This window comes from Apteryx mantelli, chromosome 3 (assembly GCF_036417845.1).
Source record: "Apteryx mantelli isolate bAptMan1 chromosome 3, bAptMan1.hap1, whole genome shotgun sequence".
Classification (NCBI taxonomy): domain Eukaryota; kingdom Metazoa; phylum Chordata; class Aves; order Apterygiformes; family Apterygidae; genus Apteryx; species Apteryx mantelli.
This window is the reverse complement of record NC_089980.1, coordinates 136476476-136502641: the sequence shown is the minus strand read 5'-3', so window position 1 is coordinate 136502641 and position 26166 is coordinate 136476476. Positions and strand designations below refer to the sequence as shown.

At 49.7% G+C, this 26166-nt stretch overlaps 1 protein-coding gene across 1 annotated transcript; it reads right to left on the bottom strand.

Annotated features, from left to right (window-relative positions):
- Window positions 1–3930: 3930 nt before the first annotated feature.
- Window positions 3931–13634, bottom strand: FAM167A (family with sequence similarity 167 member A). Its single transcript, XM_013940119.1, has 2 exons — window positions 13263–13634; window positions 3931–4194 (listed from the first exon to the last, which is right to left on the bottom strand). The coding sequence occupies exons 1-2, from the start codon at window positions 13632–13634 to the stop codon at window positions 3931–3933; spliced, it is 636 nt and encodes a 211-aa protein (XP_013795573.1).
- Between the last annotated feature and the right edge of the window lie 12532 nt (window positions 13635–26166).

Below are 26166 nucleotides of genomic sequence, written 5' to 3'. Positions count from 1 at the left end.
TGACAGATGCCCTCAAAAAGGTGAACGTGGCTCTTGGCCACTTGGACAAGGGGAACACCTGGCACTCTGAGGGCATGACTTGTCTCGTTGCAGACAGCTGAGCCCTGATAAATCCTTTCCAGGGATTTTGTAGTGGGAGCAGTGACTTGAACTCAAGGCCCAGCTTTTGGATGATTCTTTTTTTTTTTTTTTCCCCCAAACAAAGTTCAGCAAAAATCAGACACTCATCTATTTATTTTTCTTCCGTAGCCTGATAAGTTTTTAAGTGTCTGAATCCACTTTTGACTCAGCGGTTGAGCAACAAAACACCTAACAGAAGAAGACTTTTTTTTTTGGCTTTGTTTCCAGTACATTTTTGTCCAAATACGTAACATATTTCCCCACTTTAATTCTATCTCCTACACATTGTGAGGTAGAGTCGTTGCTAGTGAAGCTGTAAAGGTGTCCTCATGATGTGCATGGATAGAAAATCCTGGAGAAATTTGACTGGAAATCTTGTGTACCTGGAAACCTTGAAAGCACCAGACTGGTGTTTCGTAGCTCACAGTTGCTAATACCATCTGGTGCTTCATATAAATTTCCAGCCTGTCACTGCTGTCTGCACTTTGAAAGATGCATTTTGCTCTAGAGTTGTGCCCTTCAGTGCAGAACATCAGTTGTTCAACTCTTGCTAATAGTGGGTACTAGAGGACCACCATACTGACGGGCAAAAAATACTCTCCTGTCCCCAGAGAAGAGTCAGAAACTCCCTTACCATCCCCCAATGGCCCTCCAGGCAGAGGTGGAGCCACTGGACACAGTGAGAGGCCAGATGCAGAAATCAATACAGACATCATTTTATAATTAAAAAATTGTGCGTTTTGATGAAGAGCTGGCAGTTATGAACCTCCCCATCCCACTTAATGTAGAAAATGCAAGTCTGGAACCCAGACATCTGGTATTTCTAATGCCACATATAATGACTTCCTAAGACTGTGCTTGTGCTAACCTCCTGCATTCAGGTACCAAACAAGGGCCCGAAGGCAGGCCCAATCTGTATTTGACCCTAGCTGCTCTTAGAGAGAACCAGTCCTCTTCTTCCAAGGCATTATTTTCATAGAAAGGTTGTTAGTGCTGTATTTTGACTGAAAATGCCTCTGAAAATCAGCATGTGGGACAGGAATCAAGTTTTTTTTATTAAAAAAGTAAACAAGAATTTTAATGAGCTTCCCCCTTTCCCCCCCCTTTTTTTTTCTTCAAAATGTCCATGGGAAAATAAGGCTACTTCTCTACTAGTAAACTAAACAGCATCGTGGCCTGTTCTTGGCTTTGTCTGGCAGTCCGGCCACATCCCTATTAAAACTTTCAGTAAGTAAACTTTCAGTACCTGGGGCAGTACAAGTTTTCATGTCTGAGCACTGCACTGCTTAACTTACTAGTATAGGCAGAGCTCCAGTGGCCTTTCTTAGCAGAAAGAAATTATACTTTTCACAGAAATGCACAGACACCTCAACCTCACCAAAACAGTGGTTTGACAGTCTGCTCCAAGAGCAAATTCCCAGTGCAGAAGGGTGGAGAAGGACTCCCAGGAAGGCTGAGGATGGAGGAGCCTGTCTTATGAGAGGACACTAAATAAGCCTGGGATTTTTAACTTAGCAAAAGGAGGGCTGAGAAGGGGGAGGTTGACTGCTGTCTATGAAATGCAGTGGGGGGAAAAAGCGCTAGGGAAGGAGGAGACGTGTTGCAGTTGGACTGGAAAATATTAAATGTAGAGACTGGTTTTGAACTGGCTGGGAATGGGAACTGGAAGCAGGTTTCTGGCCACAGGAGCTTCTCAGTGCTTAAAGAGCTTCCAGGTACCACTGGGGAAGGAGCCCCAGTGAGCTTTAAGATGGAGGGGGAGGAATCGCCAAGGGGTTATACGGTATGGAGCCCCTGGAGATAGAGGACTGAACTCAGATCCAGAGGCCACTGGCAGTCACATGCGGTTATGAACCCCTTTGCAAGGTAACTTGTCCTTCCCAAGGAGACCCATGGACTCACATGAAGCTAAAGCACCAGCTGAGAGGCAGATGAATCACAAGCCTTCTCACCATGGGCTTGCACCAGGCTGTGCCTTTGGATTTCCACAACTGCCTGTCTCATGGGGCCAGTGCTCTGCATTGGCCTGAGCTCTCCATGGAAACCCAAAGCCTTGAGGTCTCATTGCATCCTCATTCTCTTCTCAGGCATAGCAGAATCCGATCGGCTTTTAGTTCACATCCGATTTGGAAACAAAGACGTGGGCCCACCATTCTTTCTGGCCCTCCCTAGAGAGGCTTCCTGCAGGCTCACGTGCACACACACAAAAGCATATACACACACACACACACACAGAGCTTACAGACACAGACAGACACATGTCAGTGTGGCCACACAGCTTTCAGCTCAGTGCCGGCTTGCATTCCCCACTCTCCCCTGCAGCTGGGCTGATAGCTGTGCAGACATGGTCACATCTGTTCAGTTCAGTTTGCATCCATCCTCTCCAGTGCGCTGTAGGGAGCAGAGCTGGTTTGGGGTGATGGGCTGAAGGACTGCACTGTCATGACATGGTCAGGAGAGGTGCTGAAACAGGAGGGAGAGCCTGGAGACAACCATGCTCCCTCTGAGCAGTCTGTCTCAGGCGCCAGGTGTCCCAGCGTTACCATGGCTAGACTGGTTGTGTCCCTGTCCTTGCTCATCTAGACCATGGGTACCTCTGCCCTCCATGCCACGTGTAGCGTACAGGCAGATGTGAAGCTCTTTGCACTGAAAGGCAAGAAAATATAACATCTTACAGTGTCTTATATTCTGCCAAACAGGGAGGGAATCCTCTGTGTTTGCTGCAGCTCCAAAGCATATTGATGACAACTCATCGTAGCAATATTTCTTCTTTTAATTTTATAGTCACACTTTATGCATTTGATCACTACACAAAAGTCCTTTTTCTCCTTTTGAAGTTCCCTTCTTGGTGGAAGTGTGTTACTACAGAGGATCCAGGACTTGCTGGTGGTGCTGGAGTGAATGTCAGTCTGGGACAATTTCTCTAGTGCGGGATGTCATGGCAGGGTAAATTATCTTCTTTGCCTTACTGCTTATGGGGGTAACCACACAGCGTCTTGAGGCCACTGCTGACAGTGAGGTCTGCGACGTGTGTTGCTCTGAATATAATTTCTAGGGCACACAGACGACCTCTGGCCAGCTGGAGTTTCTATTTAAATGTGTCCATGATGTGGTCATAATCCATACCATGAGCAAAATTAATCTAGTGTACATTGGACTTAACAGAGCACATTAACAGTGCAACTTCTCAACACTTCTTGGGGTTGCATACAATTTATCTCCCAGTCCCTCACCTGTTGAGAGGGCTCTTTTCCGCTGGAAATCAGCTTCACACCTGAAATAGTCAAATGGAGCTTGTGCCTGGAACAGCAGAGGCTGAGGGTCAATGCCTGAGGACTCATCCAGAGAAGAAGGTGACTTATTTTCTGAAAAGATGGCCCTAGCCAGAGAGGAGGTAAAGAGAAGGGAAAAGGGATTTTGCTCTGCTTTGTGGCTGGTCCTTGAGCCTCCCCTTTGATTTCTGAGTACAACCAACCATACTGGAGCTGTGTTAGCCTCTTAGCTGCTGCAGGGGCTGGAGAAGGAGGAGAAGGGACTTTGCAAAGGAGCTGGCTAAGTGCATATACTGGGTTCAGATGCTCTCCATGGTTCTTGCAGGTCTTGTCTTCTCTACAGACATTTCCGGGCCATCTCAGTGCCAAGCTCTGCTTCTCTGCCCTGCCACCAAGACCAGCTATGGGTTCCCTGTTTGCTCCTGTTACCTCTGCTTCTCTGAGGCCTCTTTGCAGCCAGCCATCAGGTGGAGAGAGCCCTTGTACTGCCCAATCCTCTCTTTCTCTCTCCCCCATCCTTCCCTCTTCTGTTCCCCCTTCAGCACAGTGAGAACCGGCGGGAGTTGATATTCATCTTGGTGACCCCAATGAGCTTGAGCGGTGTGGAGAGGCTGAAGGAGGTCATGAGCGGGAAGTCGCAGAAGAGGTCAGAGAGCTCGTCTCTCTCCTCCAGCTCATACGTGGCATCATTGAGCATGCGCTGGTGCAGGTGGCAGGTCTGCTCAATTTTCAGCTTGTTGATGTCGCTGCGAAGACGCATGAGCTGCCTTGCCAGCTGCTGGTCCTGCAGACGCATTTCTGCCTGAAACACAAAATGAAGGATGGGGAGGGAAGAGGGTATTAACAAGGGCACATCAACTTTAACCCCTGTGGTGCACCCAGCTAGAGCAGAGACTGCACCAAATCATGGGAAATGAAGTTTGGCTAGCGGTATTGCAAAGAACTGGGAGGGGAGATGGGGAGGAGACAGGGGTCTTCCAAGTCAGCAACACACCCCAGGCAAATCAGTGCTTGGGATGGTGAATTTTTACAGTTCAGGCAGTCTGTACTTGGTCAGATTTCCAGGAGCACTAGTTCTTATTTTTACCTCCCTGCTATGAAACTGGAATTAAAACCAGCCTTGCTGAAGAGTTGGCTTGGGTATCAGTCAGCACAGGCTGCAGAGCTCCTATTTCAACCCTAAGCAAGTCCGAATTAATTTTGCTCATAAGGGAGCAGCCACAATGAGAAGTGGCAATTAGAGGTGGAAAGGACCAATTAAAAGAGCTCCGGAGACCTGATCCCCAAATACTTGGGCTAGGTTTCCAGCCTGCATAAATCAGTGCAGCTCTGCGGGGTTGTGCTGGTTCATGACAGCTGGGAACATGTCCTTCCCCATTCCCCCGTGGCTTGTCTCGCTGATTGGAAGTGGCTCTCAGGATGGGCCTCCATGGTTTCCCACAGGAGAGACAGTGACTATCCTGCAGGCTAATGAGCTAAGCGTTTCAGAGGGTTTGTCCTCCCTTGGCATTTAACTTTGAAAGGTGGAATATTCAGACGTGATGAAAGGAAACATTTTTTTTTTTTTTATTCAAACCCATAATTAAGCAGAAAATTTGTTGCTGCAGGGTATTGGGGGTGGCGAGGAAGAAGATGAGCACTCGGTGAGATTCACAGCAAGGATCAGCCTTTATCTGGATAAGAGTAGTAGGCAGAGTTAGAATAGCAAATACCAAGAACACAATCCCCACTCCTCACCCCACAACCCTCCTCATAAAAAAGCAAGAAACCACAAAAGCCGCAAAGAAAAGAGAGTGGTGGGAGATAAGTCAAACAGCTCTTAGCAAACCCTGTGGCTTAAATCTCTCTGTAGCTACTGGAGACCAGAGGGACTAAGACTGGGTGGGAAATAGTCCACCGTCTGCCCCGGTGCGGTGTCCTGTCTCCATCACAGGACACAAACTGGCATGAGAAGGGAGCCCCTCATTACCACGACTCCTGGTTTTGATCCCTGAGGAATTGCTGCTCTTCTGCCTCAGCGCTGCCTGACGTCGCGAAGGAAGGTCCTATGCCTGAGCAGGTTCGCGGCAAGTGAAGAATCCGCTTTAGCAGGGTGAAGTGCTTGGAGGGAAGCCTGGCTCTGCTCCAGCTGTTCTCTGCAGGGCCAGGAAGCCCCCGAATTCCCTGCAGTGCTGCTCTCGAGCCTGAGCTGAGAGCTGATGTTAATATAGTGAAAGTTAATCCAAGCTGGGCTCTTCTCACTCCTGGCGCTGCAGCCAAGCAGGCAGCATGGATGAATTTGCCTGCGCGCTCTAAGCCAGCAATTGGACTCCATCTCGGTTGCCTGGAGAGGATTAAGCCACCTTTGTACAAACTTCAGAGTGAAGCTCCCTCCTGCATTGTTGGCAGGGTTGTGGCCATTTGTCTTCTTTGAAAAATCACTGTTGCCTTGTAGGCCTCATAGCCCATGCCCCCAGCAGATAAATGCTACTCTGCAGGTTTTCCTCCTCCCACATGAGTTGCAATGAAAAAAATCATTTTGGTGACATTTTTTTCCTGTTTCACAATGAATGCTGCGACTTGACATTTCATCAGGAAGGTGATCGCAGCCGCTATTGAACTTGCCCTTGAACATTTCTTCTTGTCAGTTTATCAAGCTACAGAAATGTCGATAAATGCTTTCATTAAAGGGTTTTGAAGAATGTGGGATAAAAAAAAAAAAACTATAAAGGACTTAAAAATTAAATAGGAGGTCATTGTGGAGAGGAAAGTAACGTGGAGATTTCTATTTTTTCCTCTGCAAGCAAGCTCTTCAATTTTTGACCACTTCTTGCTTTCTGTGGGTTTCTAGGAAGCCGATTTGCTCTTGTGCAAGCCCGAAGGCAAAGCTGTTTGCGGTGGGGTAGCAGATTCTTCCTTGTACCCTCCAGGAGCTCACACCTCCGATCACCCTTCCTTTCCCCTTGTCTGACCTGGTGATCCTTGAGTTTGCCAAACTAGCTTCTTCTTCCACATCCACTTGTCCAGCTGACCTGTCTGTAAGATGGAGATAATGCTGCACTGTCTGCTGAGATGCAGGGAGCAAAATCACCCTCAGGGCCCATCTATATTGATCAAAAGAGACTGTTTTCTTAGACACAGCTCTTACTGACTGTGCCAAGGAATATCATGCTTTGGGGCTGAATGGGGAAGTAAGGGGGATGTGTCGGATGTACACCATACGTGGATTGGCACAGGCAGCACTTTCCCAGAGAGATAACGTCCCCTTCTTCCCTCTGTCAGGACTGGGACTGGTACGTTACTCTTTGGATGTTCTCCATGAAGGGGAGCTGCCTCCCTTTGTCAGAGGAAAGAAAAGAGAATGGGAGAGGCACAAAGCCCCGTAATGGCTGACTGAAGGATTATGCACACAATGAGGAGATGGCATGGGAGATGAGGGCTGTCACCGCTTGGACGCTTTGGGAGTCCCCTCGGCTTCCTGAGAACTCAGAAGTGCCTTGTGCAATGACAGCTCCTGGGGCGGAGGCAAGTCTGGGGTGGCATAAAGGCTGGGGAATGGCTTCTCTTGCTCCTCCCGCTCATTGCCAAGGGTTGGCTTGAGATGCAAAAACTCTGTCATCCTTCAGTGGACTTGTTCTTTCCAACCCTCCCAGCGTGGTGGAGTTGTGACAAGCGTGGCTAAGCTGCTCTCTGGTTCAGCTCTTCCATGGGGAGGGATTTGCACCTGCCTGGAGGTCCTGCCCCCCTGCGAATCAGACTGCCGGCATGCTGTGGCATCTTTGCTGGACGACCCCAAATTCCTTAGGCCCTGGGGTCATGCCCTGACAGGGCTGCAGACCTGGTCGGTCTCTGCATCTCCATTTTACAAAGGGCAGGAAGCTGTGCTCTGGCTGTGTGGCTATGCTGGATGGGATGTATGAGTCACCTTGTCTGAGAACGTGACACTGGATTTAGCCAAGATTGGGCAATCCAGAAGCAAATGATGTGATTTGTTCAAAAACACCCAGAATATTAGCAGAATTTGGGTCAGAACCCAGAAATCTTCATTCTCCTTCCCTTTCCAGACACTCTTGAAGAGTATTAGAAATATATAAGCCATCAATGCCGAGGACCAGACCATTGCTATAAATGTTTAATGATCTCTGTTTAAAGTGAGCACTATAGGGTCAACAAAGATCCACAAAGCTTCCTGGAAAGAAATAATAGGATTATAGCGTCCACATCACAGGAAGTCAGGGGCTTTCAGTTTAAACAGTTCACCCACAGGGCCAGTCACCACAACGCAGTTCATCTATGTGGGACAACGGCATGATCGCCCACGCTCTGTGAAATGCCCCAGAGAAACCCACAGGGCACACCCCGCAGAAGCCACACACTTTATCTCCTTCAAGTCTTGCACGCCAAATGCAGGAACAGATTCAGGTGTGTCTTGCTCACGTAGACAAGCTGCTTCTTTACATACTGTCTCCCCGCCTCTCCCCCCACCGCTTTCTGCATGCTGGCCCCACTTCAGCAGGCAAAGCTGCATGGCCAGAGCACTCACTGGGATTCACAAGCTGGTGGTTTGAACTTCCTTTGGCAGGAGGGACAACCTAATCCAGGCGTCCCCGCTTCCTGGCAGAGGAGCCACTGCAACCGCTAGACCGAATCGCAGAGCTGGACCACAACAGCCTGACTGAGCAAGTCTTATGAACCCAGGAAGGTTTTTCTGTTTTCTGTTTTTCTGTTAGATTCTCAGGGATATCTAAAATAAATAGGGAGAGGGAGAGAAAATTTTGGATGCATTCTTGCCTTTTGTCCAGTCTAGGTGGCTTAACCCAAACAGATGTAGCCCAGGATGTAGCTCAGATTTGTCTCCAGGTTTATCTTAACCATCCACTATCTGTACGGTCATAGACTGGAAGGTCTGAAAATTCCCATCGGCATTGCTCCATCTCCCCTGTGCATTGCTACGGGGGGGGACATAGCAGCAGAGAGCACCTCAGGTAATAGAGGAGGTGTGGAGCTCTTCCAGACCTCTTCCCAAAAGAGAAGTGTCCCATGGGCAGAGTCCCAACGTGAGGTCCACCAAGCACAGGGTGGTGGCCTGTGGAGAAATGGCTGCTCCCAGGGGGCTGGTCCTTCTTTTTATTTCCAAAGATCAAACAAAGCTTAAAGCAAAACAGGTGCTTTCCTAACCAAATGCAGCCACCTTTGCTGGCTGCTTTATTAAGATCCAATATAACTCTTGCTGAATCCGTTGGAAAGATTCCCAGGGACTTCAGTAGCACTCAAGTCTTGTCCTTAATCAGTCTGGTCAACTATACACACTGGTAAGGCCTTTCTAAATGATTGACCAACTGGACAGAGATGTTTTGTGATTTCCCAGGAGAGAACATCAGACATTTGGGTCTCTTTTAAAGAGTCTGTCCTACATGCTGGCTCATACTCCTCTGATTTCAGTGCCAAACATTGGTGAATTCAGGAAGGAAAAAATATTTTCCTCCTGGACTCAAGTCAGAATTGTCCTAAGACATACAAATTCACAGCGGGGTTCTGTTCTTTAACCACTTCTATTCATTTAGGAAGAAGAGGACTTTGAGGGCTCGTTTTCAGAGCTGATAAGAAATTGTCCTGTCAAATTTCAAAAACAAAAACCCCACAGTCTGGCCACTCTGATCCTTGGGTCTTTCGCCACCTTTACTCTCTGTGGTGCTCCAGAGATCTCCCAGAAGGACTGCTCCTCCAAGCTGAGATCTGGCCATCCGAATGCTCTTCTAGTCTGTACGTAGCACAGTTTGGAGGTTCTTGCATACCTTGGCTAGTGATGGCCTTATTTTCAACACTGGTGAAGAGTGGCCACATCTGACAGAGCAAAGGCAAACAAGAGGGCAAAGAAGAGACAGAAAGTGTTAGCAAAGAAAATTTTCCAGCCCCTGAGTGGTTCAACACATGCTGAGTGTTGCAATTTGCTCGTACACCTACACAGAGCCTCTCAGTGCAAAAACAAGAACAAGAATTTGCATGTCTGAATAAATCAGCTTTTCAAGGCTAGATTCTCAGCAGGTCCCAGCTGACGCCACTGGCTGGAGCTCAGCAGGCATATGTCAGTCCTGCAAACTGGGGCCAGGCCTTAATGTGTAAGACACAGAATCAGGCCTTGGGAAAGGTCTCGTGAGGAGAAAGATCAAGAACAACAGATGCCCCATAAGACCTTGGGTTTGTCCTTATCTTCACTTCAGCACATGAGGAGCCAGCACCTGGTCTGCTCTGGAGACGCTGAAGCAAATCCTTTGAAGCACTGGATAACCTGTTTTGTGTGGACTGGGAGTAACAGGAAACTTTAATTTTAAAGCTGGACACTCCTGGACTACCACTTTGCTAGGTAACTAACTAGTGCTAGAGCCCATCCTGTAGCACCATGGCCAGCTGACAGTCTGGCCATATATATACCGTTAAATTCACTTAGCTTCCAAAAGAGGGTGGTCCCAACCAAGCTGTCTGTAGCGAATGGTCCTCGGCATGTGCAAACTCCTGAAGATCTAACTGTTTGGCAGGGTACTAACTGGAACAAGCCAAAACTGTGCTGGGGCAATGCTAATGCTACAACCCAGCCTACATCATGCTGGTGGCTGTGCTAGCAATGGTGCAGAGTGGGTGATGGAGCTCCGGTGCTCATGTCCTGGCAATGTTGCACTTCGTTCAGTGTGGACATAGGCTAGTATCCTTGTTTCCTGGATAGAAGTCTCCACACGCACTGGATTTTGTCATTTCATTGGGCAGGTGAATCCTACACACTCTAAACTGACTTCTAATGACAGACTGCATAGACTGGGGGAGAATTCATCTTGCAGTGGAGGACAGTGTGGCAGACACAGTTATGCCCCAGCTCTGGCTACTGGGTCATTTTTGGAAGCTATTAAGGAAGCTGTCCAAGATACTCAAACTAGCTTTGTCTGTACTGGTAAACAGAGCCAGAGTACGGCACAGGCTCTGGACTTTGGCCATCCACTCTTTTATTTTGTTAGCACAGTCCCTGGCACAGTTTTGACTTCATCCAGCTAGCACTGACCCATACAACTTCCAGGCATAGTTTATGAGTTGGGCCAGGGCCCACAGCCAGGAACCATTCCCAGTAGTGGGAGAACAGGACTTGGCACTGTTTGTGCTGGTATAGATGTTCTCTCTTCTGCTATACTACTTTTGTATCAGATTACTTGGGGCAGGGCTGGGTTACATCATGCTCTCAGGTATTCGGTGCCATACGTTAAACCAGACCAGAAGGACTCATTGCCCACTTCATAGGCTGGCCATACTTAAGGGGTGTGATGCTGGAGTCCTGCCTAGCTGCCCAGAGCAGGGTGTTGCCTGAGGGATGCTCTCCTTTCTGGCCTTGGTTCCTACTTTAACAGATGTAGGAAAGCAGGCATAACCATATTCTGCTCCAAAGGCTTCCCATTCGCTTTACTACCATGCCAATAGGGGTAAACGAGGCAGATTTCAGCCCTGAAATCCTGCTGTGTTGCAGTGAATGGAAGCCTGCTCATTTATTCCAACAGGATCTGGGTTTCACCCTTCAGATGTAAGGTAAAATGCATATTTGTTTTCCATCATACTGTGAAGCGATGGATGAGCTATGCTCTGACTGTCTGCTGGCAGCTGTTACCCAACAATAGTGCCTCCAACACAGCTATTTAGTTGTGTGGTCAGTCAGATGCATGCTCTCTCTTTGGGGGAAATTGTTCTAAATTACATGAGTCACATCCAGATCCAGTGAAGACTGGTATAATTAAGAGACAGGAAAATGGAAAGTGAGGAGGAATTAGGGTTTGCTTTGCCTTTTTTTTAATAAGTTTAAACTTCTAGTTTTCATCAGATGGTCGTTTATATACCACATCCCAGTCTAAAGAGTAGAATCAGACTCCAAGAAAATTTATACTTCTATCATGGACAGAATCCCAAAGAACAAACCAAACCCATTTAAGTCTGGGGCTCTGAGAAGGGAAATCTGCTCCTTACAGCCTTTGGGGATCTTGAGACTTGTGTTTTACATCACGTGCACTGTGAATTTAAGATTTCATCACAAATGCAAGCATGGACCCTAATCCTGGTCTGACATCAGGAGCTGATATTCTCCACAGCACTGAGTGATTTTAGATCAGCTCAAAACTTATTTTAGTAGTCCTGGATTCCTGAAAGTACTGTATTCACCTCTGAAAGACACAGTCCTGAGAAACACCTCAATCACAAAAAATGGTGACATCCAAAATCACTTCTGTAAATAATCTAGAGATAAATCTAGCTGGGCTGTAGAGCATCAGCAACAAAAAGTTGACAAATAAATATTCCTTGGAGTGAGGATTGCAGAGACTTTTTCAAAAAGTATTATTCACTATTTTGCATGAGAAGTTCTCCTCAAAGACTTTCAGTGCTTATCAAGAGCAAAGCACTTGCACAAGAACATTTTCACAAGTGCATCTGAACCACATGCACTTTCCCAGTCCTGAATGACCCTCAGTGTTGCAAATATTGCTGCTGTCAGGACAGTTGCAAATAGTGGCGGGAGTCACAGGCAAACACCCAACCAGGCAACAGGAACGGAGTCACGTAACGTCGCTTGTACCCAGTTCCCAGGCACCTGGGACATATAATAAAGCTTCTTCATTACAATAAGGAGGAAAGGTCAGTGGTTAGCATGGGGGGACTTGTGACACATACTCTTTGATCCTGACACTCAGTCTCTCTGCTTGCACCTACACTTGTGAAGAGCACCAGGGCTCATTCCCCAGCCCCCAAAACAGCTGTCACAATGCAGCCACATCCATGATATTAACCTCCCTTGGCCTCCAGAAAAGGTGTGCTGCAATCAGTCTTCCTCCTAGGGTTAATCCCCAGGCTGTGTTGATTGCTGAACTGGGTTGGGAGCTGCCTGGATCAGTGCTAGTTGGCCCAGGCCAAATATGTCCCAAGGACCATGACAGCAACACAACACAGCATAGAAAATCAGGACCCCTGCCCTGGCTCTGTTCGTTTTCCTAGCATAGGCATAACATTTATGTCTTGTCTTCACCTCCTCGAAATGGGGTTAATAGCATTTTCCCCTCCCACTGAACTGCACAGAGGAAGGCAGTGAAGGTTGTGGCACAGTCCTGGCCTCCCCGCTAGCAGTGTCCCCTCAAAAAGCCACCAGCCCTCCCCTTGCTTTGGGAGGTCTCCAGTCCTTCCAGTCTTATCCCTAGTGACTGTGGGACTTTGTGTCCCCACCATAACAGCCAAAACCGTCACCCTGACAACGCATTGTAGGCAGCCACCATCTCGCCTTACAACTACCCTTTACTTCAGAATTAACATAAATAAATGTCCAATATGTGTAATACAGGGACCAAAGTTGGGACGTGGAGGTGACAAAAATTTGGGCCAGCTTCTAATGAAGCAGGACGCAGTAGGCAATGAGCCTATAAGGGCTGGCTGAAGAGGGGTCTGAGATAAGGCTCTAACACCATGCACACAGCAGAGGAAGGAATAATTATTCATTACTGATTACACTGTTGCAACATGAGGACCCCACAACAGCTTCAAACAAAAGGAGACACTTGGTCTCACAGTGTGGAAATGAACTAGGGGTAGCAGGTTACCACAGGATGTTAGAGAGCCCGGAGAGATATGAGTTAAAAAAAAAAGCGGGGAATTATTAGGCAAACACTTGGACTTGAGATTCTTACAGATGCTCTGCCATGCACCTTTCCCTTCCGTGGGCTCCTCCTGCTCCTGCCAGCCACAGAAAAAGCAATGACTGATTGTTGCATTTTCACCTTGGGCTGAAGACAGGTGGGAACAAGGAATCACTTGTATTCCTATTCTTTTTTTTTTTCTTGAAAGAGCACAGTATAACAGGGACGGGAAACCACTTACCAGTTCCTTCCTGAGCCAAGTCAAAGCTTCATCGATGCTTTCAAAACCGCCTATTTTCCCTGAGGTAAGAGTCACCTTGTCCTGGGAAGAGCTCCCATTGAGCTGTAGCTGCACCTTCCTTAGAGGGACAGTCTCCTCTGTGGCCTTTTTGGCCTCGTTCACCTCTTCCTCTCCAGCCGACTGGGGGCTTTTCCATGACTGCTCCTCCAGCTTTGCCTTCCACTCCAAGTATGATGGGCGCCTGGTTTCCAGTCTCAGCTTCTCCGTCAATGCCTTGAGGCTCCTCAGGTGATCATCGGGAGGAACAGCACCTCCCAAGCTGGTATCCGTGCTCTCCAGTGCCTCTTCTATTTGGATTTTAGGGAGAGACATCCTCTCTGGGAGTCAAACAGCATAGAGGTGGGCTGCAAAGCGCAAGAACTGGGATGGGAAACCCTCAGAGCCAAGCCTGCTCGCCTGCCCTGCCGTGGTGTGCCAGACGCAGCCCCTTGGAGGACAGCCGCATCGACAGGGTCTCCCTTTCAGGCACCGCGCTGGCTCTGGATGAACACCTAGAACAAATGCAGAGAGCTGGTTTCAGTTGTGAGACGCAAAAGGGACCGAGAAGGGAGATATGGCTCTTCCTGCAAGCAGGCTGGAGCGGAGGGAGTGAGGGCTTTGGAAAAGGCACGGTGCCAAGCTGTTCTTGGGGAATGTTACCTCACCTCAGCTATCAGACTGCTTTTGGGGCAGGAACAGACAGGCTTTAGCTTTTAGTGAAGCTGTGGTTACCTACATCTCCAATCTTAAGTCAAGAGGCCATGAAAGGGTTGCCAAAGAGGCCAGGACACATTCACATGCTCTTCTGGGGCTATATCACATAACCCAATGTCCTCCAGAGCCAGCAATGGCTGTTCCTGGGGTTTGGGGTATTTCCTGATCTCTATGTGCCATTTTGATGATTTTCTGTCTGGCAATTTCTTCAGATAGGGAAAACAGGGACAGATGAAATAAGACTTAATTCAAATGTCTCCCAAGAGTTTGAGCCAAAAGGAGAGCTGGAAAAAGTGGGTTAACCCATGTTAATTCCTGAAGTGTGCTGGGGGAGCAGTGCACATGTCTTCGCACTGCTTAATTCACCAGGAAAGGTGTATCCAGGGTGCCTTTTCCCACTCACTCACCTGGACACACGTGCCTCCTGGCAGGCACAGCCCTCACACTACGTGGGTTTCTGAGCATGGCAGGATGCTGTGTAGAGGCAGGAGACTCAGGAACACCTTAACAGTGTATTGGCACTCAGGAGCTAGGAGTTTTCATCCCAGGTGCTCCTCGGGACATCGCATGTGGACTCAGAGAAACTGAGTCCACACTCTGTGCTGCAGTTTCCCCCTCTGCAAAGTTGGGCTAATGATACCTGCCTCCATGAGACCCTGCGACACAGAGGACTCAAGCAACTCTGCAAGAGCTAAGCGTACCAGCTTCTGTGTTCATTCGACCGTAGGATCAGATAAAAGACTTTCTCAAGGTCATATGTTCATCTGTGGCTGAGCTAGGAATAGATCTTGTCTCGTATACATGTAGAATGCAAAACAAATACTTTTTGCCTGCCTGGTAACATGTCCAGAAAGATCAGTTGGGATATATGGAGTTTTCTAGCTGGATGCACTAAAATACAGTAATATGTGTTACTCAGCCATTCTTTTCCCTGCTATTTACGCCCACAAAGATGCATGTAACTGAAATCCAGACCATAATTATGCCTCTCAAACCTTTTCAGTAAGAAGATTCAATTTAAAATAAACACTAACAGAGAACAAGATTTATCCCACAATTGTGTGCATGCACATGAACTGAATGAGTAGTTGATAATGTACACACAGACAGTCTGGGGGTGGAGAATTAGTCATGTTGCGGTCTTTTTCCTGCTCCTATTTATGCTAATGAGAGTTTTACGGGGAGCAGGAGCAAACCCAGACATTATATCAGGTTGAAACCAACAATTCTCACTTCCGGATCAGCGACAGTTTTCTTTTTTCTGTTGAGAAAAGATCACATGGAGGTGAAAGCAGAGCGCTGCCCTTTAGGAGAGTCAGACCATATGCCAGCTCTTGAACTGATGCTCTGTAGGGCTGAAGGCATATCAATGAATTTCACTTGCCTAGAAGTTCAACAGGATATTTCTAGCCCACCAAAATCAATAAAGTGAAACACCCAAAGATTTTAAAGGCTTCGCCTCTGAGTTTTTGTTCCCTCCATTGCGATGAAGGAGCTGCTGAATACAGCAGCCCGATAGAGGTGACACTGCCGCAGCTCCATCTGAGGCTGCCGAATTTGGCAGCCCCTAGCAGAGATAATATTTCTATTGTAAGGCTGAGTTTTCTGAACTCCACAACTACAATGCAGAGCGCCCACAGGCTTTTTTTTGGTCTTGTGTCTTCTGTATGCATAAAATCCTCAGAGCAGAAAAAGTTCTTGCTATTTGTGCTCTGGGTATAGCTCAGGTTAGCATTTACAGCACGGGGCCCTAAAAGCACAACGGCAGTTTGGAGCGTTCCCTTTGCTCCAACTCTGCTGTGAGCAGTGCACTTTCTCCTCCCTGTCCCTGCCTTGCTGGAGCTGATGATGGATTTGATTTTTCTGCTCTGAAAGTGGCACCTTTCCAATCCATCTTTCACCTCCTCCCAGGTGCAACATGAAACTTTCCTTTCACTCTGTGTAGAGATTCTCCCTAAATAGGAATGTCTGTTCCCCAGCCCGTCCAAACTCAAAAACAACAGAAGGGAGCTGCCTCTAATTTCCTATCAATACCTTGGACTTGGGTCAAAGATCTACTGTAGAAAGAGATCTGAAAGCGGTAAGCGTGTGAAAATTTCTGTGTCTGAGGCTGTAATACAAACCTGTTTGCTGCCTGAGAGCTAGCTAATTCAAAGGAATAAATCCGGCTTCTTGCTCAAATCAACAGTATTCTCCTAGACTCCCTGCCTCAGGCTCAATGTTCCCCTAGTCCAGCCGGAGCAAGGGAATTTAAGTGGTAAAGCCTTGATTTGTCTTCATTGGTCATCACTAGTCAGTGCCAGTGGGTTTCTGACATGCCTAATTAAGTGCAACAGGAGATGATTGGCACCAAAATGGTGAGGGCCTCCTCCCATCTCCACCCGGCACACTTGCCCATGGGTTCCCCCCTTCCTTGCATGAAACCTATCTATCCTGAAGGCATAGGACAGGCCAGTTTGGGTAAATGAGTCAACAAAAACCCTTCAGTTTCTTTGTTGGGTTAGGCTTCCATCAGAAGAGTGATCTTAGCTGTCCTACCCTGCAGGCTGCAGGATCGTTAGGTGCAACGCAAAGGGAGCAGCAGAAGCACGCAGCCGGGTGGAGAAATAACAGGGCTATCAAACCAGACTGGATGTGAAGTCCCACCATGCCAAGACTGACTGAGCTGACATGCCCTGGGGCCTGGCTTTTGCAAGTTGGCAGGTCAGGACAGCTAATTTTTCCCTTTCCTGGGCCAGGTGCATCTTGTACAGTTCATGAGGAGTCCTCTGCTCCAAGAAGTCAGACACAGCAGCACAATTTGCCACCACAGCTTCACGCTGCAGCCATTCCTCCATCCCTGAAGCAGATGCAGCGGACCTGGCCCCATCACACACCTGCACACATCTCTGCCCATGCATTAAAGCAGGGGTCAAGAGAGCCATGGTGAACATCCCCTTGTAAAGCAGGCATGATAGGGGAAGTACTACAAGGCAGAAGAAGGTGGAATGGGCTTGGAGAAAAGCTTGACTTTATCCTCACTGATGATAGATAATAATACAATTTAGATGCTGTTCTTTGTAGTCAAAAGGAAGATTGCACAAAACGATGCTATGCACAGCCTTTTGCGCTGCGGGAGTTTTATGTGTCTGAAAAGTTTTATAAGTCTGTACCTTCCTATCAGCTCTCTGAACCCCGATTAACTTTGAACACGAGCCTTTCATGAAGCAGGATTGTTTGCTGGGTGCTGGGCTGGAGCAGCACAGTTACAACCCGTTAAATTCAAACAGGGCTAAGGGTATTTGGCACTTTGGAGGGTCACACATTGAATAACAAGAAGTCTAGGAGAGGAAAGAAAAAAAGAAGGAAGAAAGACTCAGGATCAAGACTGGAGGAAAAAGCAGAATAAATAAAACAGCTAGCCAAGACAGAGGTGCGGAGAACAAATTACTCCTCTACCTTCAGTATTCTAATGGACATCAGCTTATCCTAATAACATTTCTTTATGCAGAAGAGCAGCAGTGATTGTAAGAGTTTGTATTATTTTGCTCAGCTAGTCTCTGAGAAGAAAAAAGAGTCTCAGTATGTGACAAAGTCCAGCCTGAGGGAATTTCTTTTGTTGGATGAAGGGGTGCCTGTGTGGCCCACAGGATGACACTTACCCTGGCATGTGATAAACAGGGTAGTGGTCATGGTCTGGCCTGCTAATGACCTTCAAAAAAACCACTTTAGCCCCTTCTCTGCCTCAATTTCCCTTTCACTAAATGGGCAGCTCATGCAAATGGCCTTTGGAAAAAAGCTCTGAGCATCTTCAGAGACTAACAGAAATCAACCTCCTGTGTCTTCAGGCGTCTCCATTTCATCTGGGTGTCTATGCTCCAGCTATAATCAGTGCAAGGATATACCATATTATCCATGAAGTCTGGGACATGGTTCACCTGACTGTTTGCAAGCATTTACTTCACGGTTTGCACACATGTCACCCCATGGGCCATGCAGGCACCCCTTGATCCTACCAATGGAAACCCTCAAGTAAACTGCACCTGCTAACAACATCCTCTAGCTCTCCAGGTTCTCCTGTGATTATGAGACAGGTTGAGGTGACCAGCTGGCATGGAGACATCTGACAACCTTCTGCATCAGGTCCTTGTGAGTGAGACGGACCCTGCAGCTGAAGCAGCAGCCCAAAGAAATAACAAAGTGGAACCAGGAGATGGGGGACCGGCACGGTGCAGTGTGTGCATGCCTGGTGTGGCGAGAGTGGAGTTTGCCTTCCTTCCCGAAGCCTAAAAGATGGGGATGATGGAGATGGCTGACCCTTGCGGAGTACCAGCGTGGGGAATAATCAGGTACCCTCATATGATGCTCCAGCGGCAGCAGCTGAACAGCTGGTGATACTCCCTTTTCACGAGTGAGAGTGGCCAGCCCAGGTGCACATTTGACTTAGAGGTAGAAAGAGGGGACAATGACGGGTACTTAGCCCATCTCCTCCTCCGCAGCGCTGCCTCATTGCTTAACCAGCACTGGCTCGGCTGCACAAGCATCCTGCCAAGGGCAGCCGGGAGCCGGGACCCTGCCGGTCTGCAGCAGGTTGTCAGCGGGCAGCGAGAAGGAGACGCTTTTGCAAGGGGGTTGCCATAGCAATGGAGTACGGGAGGACTCCAGCTCCACCACCACCTGCCCGGCTGCTGTGCACAGTGGGCTGGGGCTCCAGAACATCCTCCGGGCAGCAGCAATGCCGAGGCCCCAGGGACCTGGACAAGGTAAGAGGATACGAAGGCTGGGCTGACATATCAGCTCTCTGGAGCCGGTGGTTTTCGTGCAGGGATGCTGCTATTGAATAATTACTTTCTCCACGCCAAAACAACCTTCCTGAGGAGGTGAGTGGTTATGCAGCATGGATGCTGGTGAGTTCAGGGCTATGAGATTGGTTTCTGTAACACCTGAAATACGCTCCCACATAAAACTGATCTGGTTCCCAAACGCCCTTCTTGCTTCTCCTTAAGTGACTTTCAGCCTCCCTCCCCCCCCCAAAGGAGAAGATACCAGCAAGACCAGTCACTCCAGGGTCCTGATCCTGAAGCCAGGACTCCTTCCAGGACAGAAGTTCCTGATGAAATCAGTGCCCTCAGGATCAGATGCTCTCAGCCTGGTCAGCACAGCCAAGGGACAGGATGGACAGGGATGCTCACGGTGTCAGCCATGGGCAGCCAAATCCTGAGTCTGTCATGGAGTTTGGTCCTGCCTGCTCCTGCCCAGGGGATCCTCTGGCCTTGCTAAGCATTCAGACCAGAGGGTGCCCTTCTCTTCGTGTTGGGTCCTTCCCCATCACCCACCAGGCTCCCAAGCTGCAATTGGGAAGGATGTTTTGGGGTCTCCACCAACAAACTGCCCAGGCCTGATCCCCCTGTGGTGGCAGAGGGAGTGCTGGGCATCTCCCCGTGGGGATGAGGATCTGAGGGGGGGAGCAAACGAGGGGTGTGCAGGAGCAAGGAGGGCTGGGGAGGGTCATGGCAGAGCCCTCTGCCCTGCACCAGTGCCCACGAGGCTGTCCAAGCCATTACAAGCCATACTGAGCTGCCTTTGAGTCTTGGCCTTTCTTTCAGGGGCAAGATGAGGACACCTAAGTCACCAAGTCGGGCACCATAAGTGTGAACGCAGTGAAATGCAGGTCCTGGTCTGGTGACTCTGCCTTCAGGCATCCTTGGAGGGCTGCCCATGTTGTCTGTGTCCCTTCACACACCTGTAAACCCAGCTTCCAGCCTAATACATGAAAAAAGCCCAGGGGCAGACCCACGCAGCTGTCCCTCTGTCATCCACGTTGATGCAGTTTTGGTGCAGGCCAACTAGCACTAGCCCAAATAAGCAGTTTGAATGCAGCCACCCTGTTTGGGAGAGTGAGAGAGCTTCTTGCTACTGACCTGGTCCAGAGCGCTATTTAGCCTGGGCCAGACCATGGCAGGGACCATGTTAACATTTGGGTAGTAGAGCTGACTGAATGCCAGTGCCGAAGTCCTGGTATTGTTGTATTTACTAGTACGAGGCTTATCTGGAGACAGCTTCCAAACTGACATTAAGTGGCCTTGCTGTGAGCCAGATTGTGAGTTTCTGTCCCTGTGTTGATCCATATTGCAAAGCCCTGGGGCTGGTTTTGTGAGATGGTCACATCACAGCCCCATACTGTGGGCTGAGACACTGGTAAAGCATCTAATTTAATGGGATCCTAGTGCAGCTGGATATTCCTGTAAATCTATTGTCAGGAATAAAAGCCAAGGACCTCCCAGACAACTCAGATGCTAAGGTGAGCAGCGAGGATGCATTTTAGGATGCGGCATTCTCAGATTCATGGGGACAAGGGGGAAGAAGTGGGGTTTTCCACTCACGCATGACCTGTAGCTGGTGAGGATTCCCCTTAGCACTTCTTTCTGCCCACATGGCCTCTGGAAAAAACACAGAAACCCAACCAATGCAGAGAAGAGAGGAGGGATGAGCAGCGGGGAACTGCATCCAATCCACCCAACAGACAAGAAAAGCAGAGCAGAGGTGCGAAGAGGTGCTGGGAGGACGGTGAGGGGACTGTCCCTGTCCCACAGACGCAGCCTGCGACTGTGAGGCCCCTCGTTAGCCTTGCCGGAGTGGACAACGGTCCATGGCCACGCTGGCATTGCGCCGTGCAGCCCCTTTTCTCCCCAGGAGCCCGGGGAGGCAGGGCAGGCTGAGAATGAGGAGAGGTGCCGAGGACAAAAAAAGGCAGAGTTTGTTCAAGACACTCTCAGAGCATGTGTCCTGTCCCCTCAAGAGTCAGAGACCACCTTGGGCCTGACCCAGGCACGCACAAGTCCTGTGACTGCAGATGCTGACAGCGGTAGGGACTAGTTTCTACTCCCTACTCTAAGTTATTTTTTCCAGGCTGGTCTCAAGCCTCAGGGATAGTGTCAGAACCTGATTCGATAGGTATATCTGTCCCCTCCTGCCTAGATACAGCTGATCCCTCCCGCCTCTGCTGCACAAAACCTGAGCAGGCTCCATCAAGGAAGCAGAACTGAGATTGGTGCCTGCTTTTGATGGACCCTGACAGCTCCATTTTCAGACCAGCCCAGCTCCCCTCAGCCAGCAGATATCCAGCAGTTAGGTGGAAATCCAAACGGAAGATGAGCCAGGCATTGCCAGATGTTTGACATCCCTGCAAAGCAGTTCTTCAGTGAGTGGGAAACCTTGGCAAACTGGGAGCTGTCACGGCAGCTGGGGATTCAGCCCACCCTTCAGCCATGGAAGAGAGAGGCAGCACTGACTCTCAGCCCATCAACCGAAACAAGGTATATTTATCCTAAGGGGGAAAACGATTAAGCAAAACTGGCCAGTTGACACCTTCTTGGTGAGGAGACCCCATCCATGCTAGCCATCTTCTGCCAAGGCCAGTGGAAGCACAGGGGGAGCCAGGGACTGCGAGCAGAAGTTGCTTTTCTTTGCGCTGCCCCAGAATCCCAGCAGATCTTGGGATCTCCAGGTCTTGGGAGCTAATGGTGTAGGGGGCAGGCCTAACCTGCCCCCTAAAATGCCCCTGAAGGACCTGAGATCTGTCAGAGCTGCTTCCTTCCCCTGTTTTCCCTGCTGCCACCCCAAACGTAGCTGCATTTCACCAATGAAAAGAGCACGCAGAGCAGGCAGGGACCTCTGTACCAGTGCCACCAGGGTAATGAGAAGGGCTGGGACTCCTTGGTAATGAGCCAAATCAGGCTGAGAAATGCTGTCTTCCCAGGAGACTGCCACATGGAGTTATTTTTCCCTAAATGCAGCATGGAAAGCAGCAGGCTGAAGGGTATATTTTAGGAAAAAACTCTTTCTGCCTTCGCTGGGGTTCATTCTGCCAGCATTGAGTCGCCTCAAGCCCCTGCAGCATCAGGGGCCAGCACCCGCCTGAGCCCCCCAGGCTCCAAGTTAAAGGGATCAGGGGACGGGGGTCAGCCCCTTGGCGATGCCCTAATCCCCTTTACATGCTCCCTGTCCCATCCAATTACTCGCCTTAGCAGCTGCCCGGGTGCTAATCATCCAAGCGCTGTGCTCAGACCTGCCTTCTCCTAGGTGCTTGCAATGCTGATCTGCCTTACGCTTTGTTATTATTTAATATATATAAAGCAAGCTGGTAGCAAGCAGACCCCCCAATCCCTTCTCCCCCGAAAAGACCAAATTACTATGAGGCTGATTTGTTCTTTCTACAGCGTCTCCTTGCCAGATTTTGCAAACACCTAATGGCTGCGGAGCTGTTACAAGCCCAGAGCACAGGAGAAACCACATTCCTCCCATTCTGTTTTTTTTTGTTTTTGTCGTCTCATACAAATCCCCCCGAAGAGGTAATGTTTCAACGGGCATTCGAAAGTGGAGGAGATCTGAAACACAAACAACAGCGACTGGACCAGCATGTTGAAATGATGGCTGGTAGGGAGGAGACCCGCAGCAGCCAGAGCAGGTTTGTTCCCACCGAAAAGTGGCAAATCCATAAGGTACCGGGAACGAGCAGACAAAGCCGTGGTAATATGTGGTACCAGCCGGACACAGCTGCCATCATTGGAAAAGGACGCTTGGTTTTCATTTGTTTTACCCCCCCCCCACCAAGGTACCTAATGCAGAAAAGCTCCGAAGGGCAGAGCGGTGCCGAATAATTCCGGGAGCATCGCAGAAAAATAGGGAGAGGTCTCCTTAGCCCCACGCAGGTGGGAGTTGTGGGACAGGTGTCCGTGTGCCTGGATTGGAAAGGGCGCCGGCTGCAAGACGTGCTTTTGTGCGGTGCGAGTGCACGGCTCGTGCAAGGGGGGGGGGGGGGGGTCGCATTGCACCGGGGTGCGCTGGCTGGGGTTGCACAAGTGTGTGCACCGGGAGGGAGGTTATTTTAGTAACCAGCTCCCAGCTGCTATAAAGAGCTCTGAAGAAGTTCTGGGTGATTTTTTTTATTTTTTTTTCCCCCTTCCCTCCCTCAGTGCTAGCGTGAGCTGCATGGGCCAGACCTGAGCAGGTGGAAACCTGCTCTGCTCGACACACAGTGCCTGTTTCAAAAAACTGAAGGCAGCTACGCCCTGCAAGGCCACCATGCTTCATCCCATTATGTCTGCACTAGAAGAAGCCAACGAACCCTCCTAGGGCTCCCGCTCATCTCGGAGAGGGGGCAAAGGGAGCAACAGGTGAATGTCCCGAACCGGGGCCAGGCTCTGCCCCATCACACCCCAGCTAGCACAGAAAAAATCCCCCTGAAGGTGGTGAGGTAGCCCTACGCCTCTCCCAGCTGAGAGCACTGCAAGGGGGCTCACACCCTGCCCAGGTTTCCAGCCTGCCCCCATCAGCACCGTGCCACGGTGTGGGACATCCGGAGGGGATTTCGGCAAGGCAGGAGATTGCGGCCGGGAGGACAACGCAAGCCCCCCAGCCCCAATGCATAGGAAGAGGCATGGCCAAGCCTGGTGCTGAACTTCACGGGGCAGGGGGGTCCCCATCGCCTCCAGCCAGGTGCTCCCCAGGGACCAGGTCCTTGCTGCCACCCGTTCCCACAAGGCTAGAGAAGCCGGGGGTCCCCCCGCACCCCCTGCTTTGCGCGAGACGGCTCTCAGACAGCTCTCGTCCTGGATTCACCCGGGTGTCCCCAGGAGGCTGTGCTTCGCCCCAGCACGGCTGAGCCGCTGCGAGAAACAAACTTACCGGGGACCGAGTCACCGGGAATATTCCACGGACATCTTGCTTCGCTGCTTCCTCCTCGGGTCTCCAACTTGGTATTTGCAAAGCGGTGTCACCAGTGCCTCCAGGAGACTGTCTCATCCTTGGCTCTGTCTCGCTTCAGAAATCTGTGTGTGTGTGTGTGTGTGTGTTTTTTAATTTAAGGGAGGTTTTTTTTTTTTTTTTCCAGGGGTTGCGTCAGGCCTGTTGCCTGGAGACAAGCGAGCTATTCCAGTTTGAGCTTTTCAGTCCAGATTTCCTGTCTCTCTTTCATTCATACCATCAAGCCCTGAACCTACCTCCCACCAAGCAATAACCCTGAAGAGACCTGAAAGGGAGGAGCTGCGCAGCCTGGGTCCTAAACATCCTCCGACTCAGCCGCCTTGCGGGATCCCAAGGAGGGAGGAGGGGTGGAGATGTCCTCACCACCGCGGCTACCCAGGTTGCGGGGGTGCTCCCTGCCGACGTCGATGGCAGGGACCCAAAGGCTCCCTGGGGATGCCCCCCAGCATGCCAAGAAATCCTGAAGGATCCCACGGCTCTTGTGGGAAAGGCTCCCCCCCGGCATGAGCTGAGCTTGTGTCCCTGTTGCGTGCAACGGATAGTTGTGAGCAGTTCTCCAAAAAAAAAAAAAAGCACAGGGACCTCTGGCACTGGGGAGAGCTTTTGGCTAAAGTTTTCCAGACACCACAGCTTGCCGAAAGGTCGGTGTTTGCGTGAAGGGCAGGGAGCGATGGGGGTGTTTTTGCAAGGGTGGATCAGTATCTCCAGCAAGGTGTTGAAAGCTCTGGGCTGGCAGGTGGGTATCCAGGGGCACCTGGGGAGAAGACCATGGCTAGTACCTACTCGCTGGCACCATCCACCCCTCTCTAGAAGAGCTGGCAGAAGAATGTCAAGTGCTTTTTTGCATGGAAAGCAGCCTTTGATGGTCTTTTGGAAAGTGCCTGTTGCTCCCACATCTCCTCCCGGGTGGCTGGAAACCGTTTTGGCTGCTTCCGAGGAGGGACTAATGCAGGCACGTGGCCCGGCAGCTTGCTGACTCGGGGCCCTACTTCAAACCCGCACACCCGGGGGGCCAGAGTGGGTTTCATCCCTTTATCACGGGTTAAAGATTAACCCCTTGAAGCCTGGGGATGGCTCTCAAAATCAGCCCGTGCATCAGTCCCCAAGTGTGGTTGATGCCCATCCGGGGTACTGAGTCTCAGGGCAGCTGGTTGTGCTTGTGAACCGAGTGGCGTGAAGGGTTAAATGTTGTCTATCAGTCCTTCCACACCCATTTCCACATTAAGCTTTTGTGAGAGATGATACCCATGCACAGCCTCCTTTTTTTTACCCTTCCTCTCTCCCGCCTAAATTTTCCCTCCTCTCCTCCATGGAGAGCAGAGAGCGATTTCCAACCTTCTGAGCTCAGGATTTCAACAAGGGCCTTGCACACCCCGTGGAGGGATGGGATTTCCAAAGCCACCTGGAATGGGGGAGATGTCCTTTCAAATGTCAGCCAGCCTGGGGGGTTTCCCGGAGCACCCCAGTGATGTGGAGACTTCGCACAGCACCAGGCACAGCGGGGAACGGGGCGCCCTGAGAGACGCGGCGAGGCAAAGAAGAAGAACGAAAAGCAGCATTTACAGCCGTTCATGTTTCTGATGCAAATGTGGTTTTTTGTTGTTGTTGTTGGTTTTTTTTCTGCTTGGACAGCACCTTTTGTGTTAAATTTCCAATATTCATGTGCAAACTCAGTCTGGTGGTTAGCTCTCAGAAAGCTGTGCTGCAGGCAGTCATCTGAAGGCTTTCACCTGCCCTTCCCAGGGCTAGTGGTGGTTAAGAGGGAGATCTGTTCCTTCCTGTTAAAACCATCTGATGCAGACCTATAGCTGATTTAAGCTCTTAACGGCAAATGCGTGGTTCAACATTTCCTGCGACATCTCATCAAAACACAGGCTGGGTCCATGCCAATGAACTAAAGTGTCAGGGAATGGGTACGGGCACGGGAACCTGGTGAAATACAGTCCCTGGCCTGGTTTTGACCCTGGCCAAACAGCCCCTGGGCACGGTTCAGGAGTTTGCAAGGCGAGACCACATTCTCGACAGACAATTTTGGATGCAGCCATCCAGTTTTGATAGCTGAGGGTGTTTTATAGGATGGATGTGTCCAGACAGGGCCAGTTGGCCTCAGGGCCAGAGACCGGGTCTGGCACAGGTTGATTTACTAGCAGAGGTGTTGCTACCAAGGCTGGACATCTATATCATCACAGTAACAGACCACACACTGTTGCCCTCTTCCTCTTCTGTAAATGTTTATTTTTAATTTAATTGTGTAATGGATTTCGAATGAGCTGCCAAAGACACTAGTGAAAGGCTGCGGTCAGGTCCCTCTGAAGTTGCCTCATGGGTTTTGAATGTTTTTGGCCTGAATTTATCTCATTTAACTTGTTGTCACCCAATAGACAGGCCCTTTTGGAGGGCATTTCAG

What these genes read in the sequence shown, in the direction of transcription:
- FAM167A (XM_013940119.1), bottom strand. Translation starts at nt 13,634, where the DNA reads ATGTCTCTCCCTAAAATCCAAATAGAAGAGGCACTGGAGAGCACGGAT. An exon ending in CTTGGCTCAGGAAGGAACTG is followed by an intron (nt 4,195 to 13,262) that starts GTAAGTGGTTTC and finishes TTTGTGTTTCAG; the next exon opens with GCAGAAATGCGTCTGCAGGA.